At 57.8% G+C, this 7598-nt stretch overlaps 3 protein-coding genes across 3 annotated transcripts, besides 6 other annotated features; all 3 read left to right on the top strand.

Moving 5' to 3' along the window:
* Positions 1-267: 267 nt before the first annotated feature.
* Positions 268-312: a microsatellite.
* Positions 313-506: 194 nt separating this feature from the next.
* On the top strand, positions 507-1097 carry Tco025E_00742 (GMP-PDE, delta subunit family protein; the record flags this gene model as incomplete). The annotated part of the gene is made up of 1 exon (XM_029367682.1): positions 507-1097. The coding sequence occupies one exon, from the start codon at positions 507-509 to the stop codon at positions 1095-1097; it is 591 nt and encodes a 196-aa protein (XP_029232290.1).
* A 188-nt stretch (positions 1098-1285) lies between these two features.
* Positions 1286-1305: a microsatellite.
* Positions 1306-1324: 19 nt separating this feature from the next.
* Positions 1325-1365: a microsatellite.
* A 583-nt stretch (positions 1366-1948) lies between these two features.
* Positions 1949-2003: a sequence feature (GA-rich).
* Positions 2004-2421: 418 nt separating this feature from the next.
* Positions 2422-2475: a microsatellite.
* Positions 2476-2653: 178 nt separating this feature from the next.
* Positions 2654-2690: a microsatellite.
* A 101-nt stretch (positions 2691-2791) lies between these two features.
* On the top strand, positions 2792-4393 carry Tco025E_00741 (putative TBC1 domain family member 22A; the record flags this gene model as incomplete). The annotated part of the gene is made up of 1 exon (XM_029367681.1): positions 2792-4393. The coding sequence occupies one exon, from the start codon at positions 2792-2794 to the stop codon at positions 4391-4393; it is 1602 nt and encodes a 533-aa protein (XP_029232289.1).
* A 367-nt stretch (positions 4394-4760) lies between these two features.
* On the top strand, positions 4761-7469 carry Tco025E_00740 (putative FtsJ cell division protein; the record flags this gene model as incomplete). Its single annotated transcript, XM_029367680.1, has 1 exon — positions 4761-7469. One exon carries the CDS (start codon positions 4761-4763, stop codon positions 7467-7469), a length of 2709 nt encoding a protein of 902 aa, XP_029232288.1.
* Positions 7470-7598: the final 129 nt, after the last annotated feature.

Here is a 7598-nt window from a genome sequence, read left to right as displayed (position 1 = left end):
CGCATCTGCAGCACCTGCTGAAGGAGAACGCAGGAAGTTCTCTCTGTGTGTGTGTGTGCGGTTGCGCAACGGACTGCAGTGCGTCTCATTTTTTGTCCTTTGCTCCTCCCTGCTCTTGCTTGTTATTTACTGCTGCGCCCACCCATTGTGGCGGCCGGGATGAAACCGCAGAGCAAAGCGACAGCACAGGGGAGCGACCACCGCCAACACTGCGTGTAGGCAAGGAGACAGTCCCCATAAAAGATATAAAACAAACAAACAAACGAACACACGCACACGCACACGCGCACGCACACGCGCACGCACACGCACTCACACCTACACCTACACACACGCGGAGGGTGAGTGAGGGGGAGGGAGTCACCGTCGCAGGGCAATCAGCAGGGGAACAGGCGTCGAGTAGGAAAACACCCCGTCAGCGGCAGTGGCGGGCCGCAGCAGAAGCAGAAGCAAAAACACGACGAATACTTTACTACAGGCGGCGAAGGCGAGAGCAGTGAGTGGCAATGGCGGCAAACATTCAAGTCACTCCAGAGCAGGTGCTGCAGTTCAGTTCACCCACCAGCGACTTTCTCTGTCCTTTGACCGCCAACACGTACAACATCGAGTTCTACCGCTTCACCATCCGCGACATGGAGACGGGCGAAGTCGTGTTTGAGGTGGAGCGTGAGCCGGAGGACTACCCGCCCCCGGAGACCCTCGCGAATCTCCCGCCGGAAGTGCAGCAATTGATGCGCACCGTCACCTACAAATTCCCTCCTTCCTTGCTGCGACGAAAGACAATTGGGGCCAAACTTGTGTTTGGCGTCAACGGCGACATCCCCGTCCCAAACTTCCGCATGATTGAGCGGCACTACTTCCGTAACACACTCATCAAATCGTTTGACTTTACATTTGGTTTCTGCATCCCGCACTCCACCAACACGTGGGAGGCGATCTACGACGTGCCTGCGCTCTCCGAGGAGTGGGTGCAGGCCATCATCGCGAGCCCCAATGAGACCGTCAGCGACAGTTTCTACTTCGTGGACAACAAACTGATGATGCACAACAAGGCCTACTACGCGTACAATGCGCAGGAGGGAAACTCCGTTATTTGAGGCAGTAGGGCGAGGGGAGAAGTTAATGAATGCACGCATGCACGAAAAAGGCAGGGGGCGGTGCATGATGAGAGGCATCGACGCAGCCGAGGAGGCTGATGGGACGGCGACTGGAACTGGGAAAGCAGGGGGAAGGGGCGGAGGGAGGAGGGGGCGACACGCGCAACGAATCGACTCAACAAAGCAACCACGCACACACACACACACATATATATTTGCCCGCGAGGAGAAAAAGGAAAAGAAAAAGAAAAAGAAGAAAAAAAAACAATAGTAGACAAAAACCAGGCAGGGCCAAGCAAGCAAGCAAATGGTGATTATCTTAGGGGACAGTGTGCATGCCGCAGTGTGAGGGGGAGGAGGTTGCCACAAACTGGCCTGGATACGCGCAGACGCACGCTTATATACAGGCAAACATGACATTTGCACGGACAGATGTCGGCGCAGAGACACGGAGACAGGTGAAAGCAACATGTACGAGGAGGAAGCTATCACGATGAGGGCACATGTACACACACGCACACACGCGCACGCCTCTTGAGGGATCAACAAACAGAAAAGGCAAAGACGAAGCGGTGTACGGGAAATTAGCGGTGAGAGGATGTGATTAACAAAGAGAAGGACATAAATGAGATGCACATGGCGTGAGAGATCGCAGCTGTTGAAAGAGAGTGAGAAAATACGAGAAAAGTAGAGTGCGGACCAAATAAACCAAAAGAAAATCATTCAATGAATAGTGCCTTGAAATTGTGGCTGTAACGACTGTCTTTGTTTCAACGATAATTTACCCATCTTTTTTTATTGCATGCGTTGTAAAACCCAGAGGCGAAAACAAACAAAAAAAAAGGGGAAAGCTTCATTTTTTTTTCTTCTTTAGCCTCCTCTTTTTCTCATCGTCTATTTCTTCTTTGCAGGCCTTTTGTCTGGCCCAGCAGCGGCAGCAACAGCGATGGGCCGCAACGAATGAACTGCAGCTTTGATGGCGGCGAGGGTCGGCCTACCACGTGCTCTCTCGGAAACCCTGCTGAACGTGAGTAACTTCTGCTATGGTGTCCTCACTCGCCTAGTCCTCTTCGCCCGCCTTTTTTTGGGTTGCACGTTTCCCCCCCCCCTTGCTTTTACTGCATCTTCTTTGCTTTGTTCCAGTGACGCAGGTTTTCGGCTCATCTCTCTCGCACCGCACGTGTGTAATTGACTGTGTGTGCGGCAATGCGCCTTTCCAGGAGGGGAAAGTGGCGGGTTCCGCATGCGCGCAACTGCCTGTCTGTGTGTGTGTGTGATTTGTTTCCCACAACTCTGCCGCGTCGTCAGTCGCTGCATGTCTCCATGTTGTTGTTAATGATGATGGTGATGATTATTGTTTTTTTTTTCTTGTTGTTGTCACTCTGCCGAATTCCCTGACGGCCTCCTCCCCTCTCGCTGCCTTCGGTGCGGCCGCCGCCCCACTCCGTCCGATGCTCCCGCCCCCGCTTCTCGTCTTCCCCGCGCCCCACGCGACGCCAGTTGTCACGGCGGCCGCGACCGCACAGCAGGCTGAGCGGCGGAGGGGGGTGGAGGGCAAGACAAACACAAAAAAAAACGAAAACAAAGAAAAAGGAGGCCCCAGCAGAAGGCGGTGGCAAAGGAGAAGGGGCACACGTACACGCACGCAGCGGAAGAGAGAGAGAATACAAAAAAAAAAACGCCCCTGTTGGGCGATGAGGGCGACCGAGTCTGCGGAGGGGAGGCGGGACAGCAACGCTTCAGTCGCGCGGGAGTCGCGGCGTGGGGCGAGCGTGATGAAAGGGCCTGGTGTCGCGGTGCGGGCTCCACCGGGGACAAAGTATCTTATTTACGGCCTCACGGTCCTCTCGGGGGGCGCCCCTCCTGCCCATTCGCGTGCCTCGGCAAAGCGTGGCGTTTACATGTCCAGCCTCGACGCCGACGAGGAGGCGGCGGAGGGGACATCAGGAGCCCCCGCATCTACAGCCATTGGGGTTAGCGGCGGTGTGCCAAGTGTGCGGGAGCACCACCGCATGATGGACATGTTAGCGGCAATGCCGTTGGGCGATTCCCCGGAGGAGCGGTCGACTGTGCGGGGCTACACTTGGGGAGGCACAGTGCCGACGCACGTGCGGCCATATGTGTGGCGTTTATTGTGCGGCTACATACCGTGTAGCCCCACCTCCTTCTCGCGGCAGCAGGCGGAACTGCGGCGCAAGCGCCAGGAATATGACAACTTCGTCGCCAAGTATTACAAAATCACAATCACCGACTTTATTCAGCCGAGCACGCTGCGCGAGACGGAACTACGCCGAGGAATGCAAAGCGTTGGTGCAGGCACCGCACGCGTTGGTAACTCCGCGGAAACGATGCCCGTGACAACGGCGACGAGTGCATCGGCAATGGCGATGGCCGTTCCCCCAGACGATCGTGCCATTCTTTCACAGATTGCATTGGATCTTCCACGACACGCGTATGCCCTTTTTCACCTCTCCCACACCGCCTCCGCCTTAGCTCGATGCCTGTTTCTGTGGTCGCGACGATACCCAGCGGTGGGGTATGTGCAGGGCATCGATGACATTATGGTTGTCTTCTTCTTTGTCTTCCTCGAGGGCGCCTTCGCGGAGCGCAACATGCGTTCCCGGCAGCAACTGCGAGAGAATCATGCAGAGGCTGGGGACGGTGACGTGCAACAAGCCCCGGAGCATGCATGGATTCCCGCGAGTGTTGTATACTCGAGTGACGTACATGAATTGGGCGCAGCCATGGAGGAACTGCCTGCTGATCTTTTTAAAGCGGCGGAGGCTGATACATATTTTTGCGGTGGCTTTTTTCTTTCTTGGCTGCAAGATAACTTCGTGCATGGGCAGCCTGGCATTATGCGCAGTATGAGGCTCATGGAGGCGCTCCTGCGGAAGGTGGACTTCGCCCTGCTGGACTCCATCCTATCACACGGCATTCGACTGATGGATTGCTGCTTCCAATGGGTACACTGCCTGCTCGCGCGGGAGTTGCCGCTGGAATTATTGGTGCCTCTCTGGGAGAAGTACATGGCGATCGGGAGTAGCGAGATGGTGCTTGATTTCCACAGCTACGTCTGCGTGGCACTCATGATGCAACTGCGGCAGAAGTTGCTTGAAAAACCGCTAGACGTTATCCTTCAGCTGCTGAAGGACCCGTTGGAAAGACGAGCACAGCCGCCGCCGCCGCCGCCAGGGCCCGGAGCCGACGGCGCGCACAACCACGCTTGGCTGGAGGCTCTCATTTCAACGGCGTCGCAACTCTTCCGCGACTACCCGGCATACTCGCTGTCGTGAAGGCGGTCACTTCTCCCACCTTTCTTTGGCTGGGTGGGAGGAACGCGTGCCCGTGCAAAAGGCCCCCACCCTCCCTCCTCTCCCTCTTATTTCTCTTTTCCTCCCTTTGTCCTTGTCTCGCTGCACGCCGAGGCCTTTTGCGCAAGCCGTCTCTTTTTCTTTCCTTCTCATTCTTTTTATCTCTCCTTCTTTGACTCACGCACTTGCCCACTGTGCGTCCTTTGTGCCGCCGCAGGGACGCCGGAGCCCACCTTCTTAGTCAACTTCATTTCCCCGCCTCACACGGAGGGCTGTAAGTGGCGTGGGACGCCCACAACCACACACATATACAAGGAAAAGTTAACTAAGGAACTGAGCTAAATCATTAATGGGAACCAAGTCGAAGAAGAAGGCCAAGACGCGTCTTGATGCCTATTACCGACTCGCAAAGGATCAGGGCTTTCGTGCCCGCTCGGCGTTCAAGCTTATTCAGCTGAACCGCAAATACGACTTTCTTGCAAAGAGTCGCGTGCTCGTCGACCTCTGTGCGGCGCCAGGTGGTTGGTGCCAAGTCGCAGCAAAGCACATGCCGGTGGGCTCAAAGATCGTTGGTGTGGATTTGGTGCCGATTGCCCCCATCCGTGGGGTGAAGACGTTCGTCGGTGACATCACAGATGACAAGACGCGGAAGATGGTTGTGACATACCTCAAGAAGGAGCCGGTGGACTGCGTCATTCACGATGGTGCCCCTAACGTCGGTGGTGTCTGGTCGCGTGATTTGTTTGAGCAGAATGCGTTGGTTCTGCACGCCGCCAAAATGGCCGCCTCCATGCTAAAGCCGTCGGGGTGGTTTGTCACGAAGGTGTTTCGCTCGCAGGACTTCCACAAGCTCATGTGGGTGCTGAAGCAGCTCTTTGAAAAGGTGGAGGCGACGAAGCCACTTGCCTCTCGTATGGAGTCGGCTGAGATCTTCGTTGTGTGCGCCGGCTTTAAGGCACCGAAGCACCTGGATCCCTCCATGTTCAACGCCCAGAAGGTCTTCTCGGACGTGGGCGAGGAGAAGATCTTGACACCCTCCGGGGCCTTCGTTGTGCCCAAGTCTAACGTGCCGGCGGGGTACAGTGAGTTTGCCACGGTTTCCCACCATGTTGCCGCCTTCTCTGAGTTTATTCACTGCACGGACCCGAAGGAGTTCCTTCGCTCGCACCACGAGCTGCGCTTCGCCGCCGCGGAGGACAAGGCTTACCTGAAATCAAAATACTCCAAGAAGGAGCTCGTGTACCTCTGCGGGGACCTGCAGCAGGTGGGCGACGCGGATATACGGCGTATGCTGCGCTGGCGGGAACAATTGCTACGCGAGCAGGCGGCGGAACAGCAGCAGCAGGGGAAAAACGTGGACGACGAGGAGGAGGTGGGCGGCGCTGACGGGGACGATGACGACGGTAGCGTAGAAGAAGACAGCGGCAACGCAGGGATTGACCTGGACAGTGCGGAGGGCGTGGCGAGGATTGCCCGGGAGCTGTTGGAGCTGCGCAAGAAGCAATCCAAGCTGCTGAAGCGGAAGCAGAAGAAGATTGTTGACCGCAAGCTGAAGCAGATCAAGGGACTGATCAACTTCGACCCCAACGCAACTGCGCAGGACGCGGCAGAGGCGGCTGGGTTGATGGAGGACGCCGAAGTAAACATGCAGGGCGAAGGGGAGGCTGGCGACGGCGAACTTGACGACGGCGACGACGGCGAGGGATTTACCGTCGAGAAGTTGGCGACCGTGGACGAGGCGCTGCTGGCAAGAATGTTTGACAAGCACTGGGAGGAGCCGGACGAGCGCCTCAACGACCCCTTGAACCCCGTCATGAACGCCAACCTCAACGCTGAGCAGGACTGGGACCTGGGCGAGGCAGCGGACGGCAGCAGCGAGGCCAGCGAGGGCGGCAGCCGGCCGCTGCAGCTCGTGGAAGGCGCGGAAGACGCTGCCGACGTAGACAACTACGGCAACTACATCCCCGCGAAGCGCTCGGCTCGCGTTGCCCTCTACGACGAGGGCCTTGTGCCGGAGGACGGCGAGGAGGTGGACGCCGCGCTGCAGAAGAGGAAGGCGAAGGACCAGCAGGACCTTGAGGACGCCGGCAAGCAGAGCAAGTGGCTTAGGCACCACGTCAACGTGGAGAAGGTGCTGAACCAGACCTTCCCGAAACCGCGGGATAATAACAATAAAAAGCGGAAGCGGCTGCTCGAGGAGGATCGCGTAGAGCTGACGGCGTCGGCGCCGCTGCACGAGAGTGACATTCACGGCGCGGGTGGTGCGGCGCGCAAGCGGACGCGCTTCGACGACCGCGTGGCTGACGACAAGGACGATGATGACCAGAGCGTCTCCAGCCTGTCGGAGGGCCGATTTAGCGATGACCACAGCGAGCTGGAGGTGTCGGCGGGGCGCCTCGACTCCCGCCGTAAGCGGGCCATCATCCCAGACGTTGGGAAGCTGACCACGCAGGAGCTCGTGCGGCAGCAGCGGAAGCAGACGCTGAAGGACAACGCGGCCACCCGCAAGCAGAATACGCGCAACAAGAGCAGTGCGCGCAAGGATGAGATGGGCTTCGAGGAGATTCCGGTCGCCCTGACGGATCCACACATCCGCGCCCGCACGTTGGCGCTGGCGACGAAGATGCTCGACCCGAAGAGCCGCCGCGACATCCTCGACGCCTCCATCAACCGCTACACCTTCAACGACGACGACGACCTCCCGGACTGGTTCATCAAGGACGAGCAGCGCAACTGCAAGGTGATCCTCCCCGTCACCGCGGAGGAAATCGAGGTGCAGCGGCAGCGTTTCCGCGAGCTGAACGCGCGGCCTGGGAAGAAGGTGATGGAGGCCGTGCAGCGCAAGCGCCGGCGGGCGCAGCACCTCCTGCGTGCCATGATTGAAAAGGGAAAAGCCGACCCGCGGGCACGCGAGAAGGCGAACAACGCCTCCGTGCGCAAGCTGATGCGCTCGCAGGCGGTGAAGGGCGACGGCAGGCGGAAGAAGAAGGGCCCGCTGGACGCAAAGAAGATGGGCGAAATGCGGCGCGCAAAACAACGACTCAAGCGCCGACGTTAACTCGTCGTCTTTTTTTTTTCTTTTTCCTTTCCCCGGACGGCACGTAGATGTATATGTCTATATATATATGCATCTCTGGAGGGGGAAGTGAAGGGAATGAAGCCGAAATAATTGAGTCTCGTGTAACGG

This window comes from Trypanosoma conorhini, assembly GCF_003719485.1.
Source record: "Trypanosoma conorhini strain 025E chromosome Unknown Tco_14.4_contig_00019, whole genome shotgun sequence".
Taxonomy (NCBI): Eukaryota; Euglenozoa; class Kinetoplastea; order Trypanosomatida; family Trypanosomatidae; genus Trypanosoma; species Trypanosoma conorhini.
The sequence above is the reverse complement of the archived record's forward strand: the minus strand, read 5'-3'. Positions and strand labels throughout refer to the sequence as shown.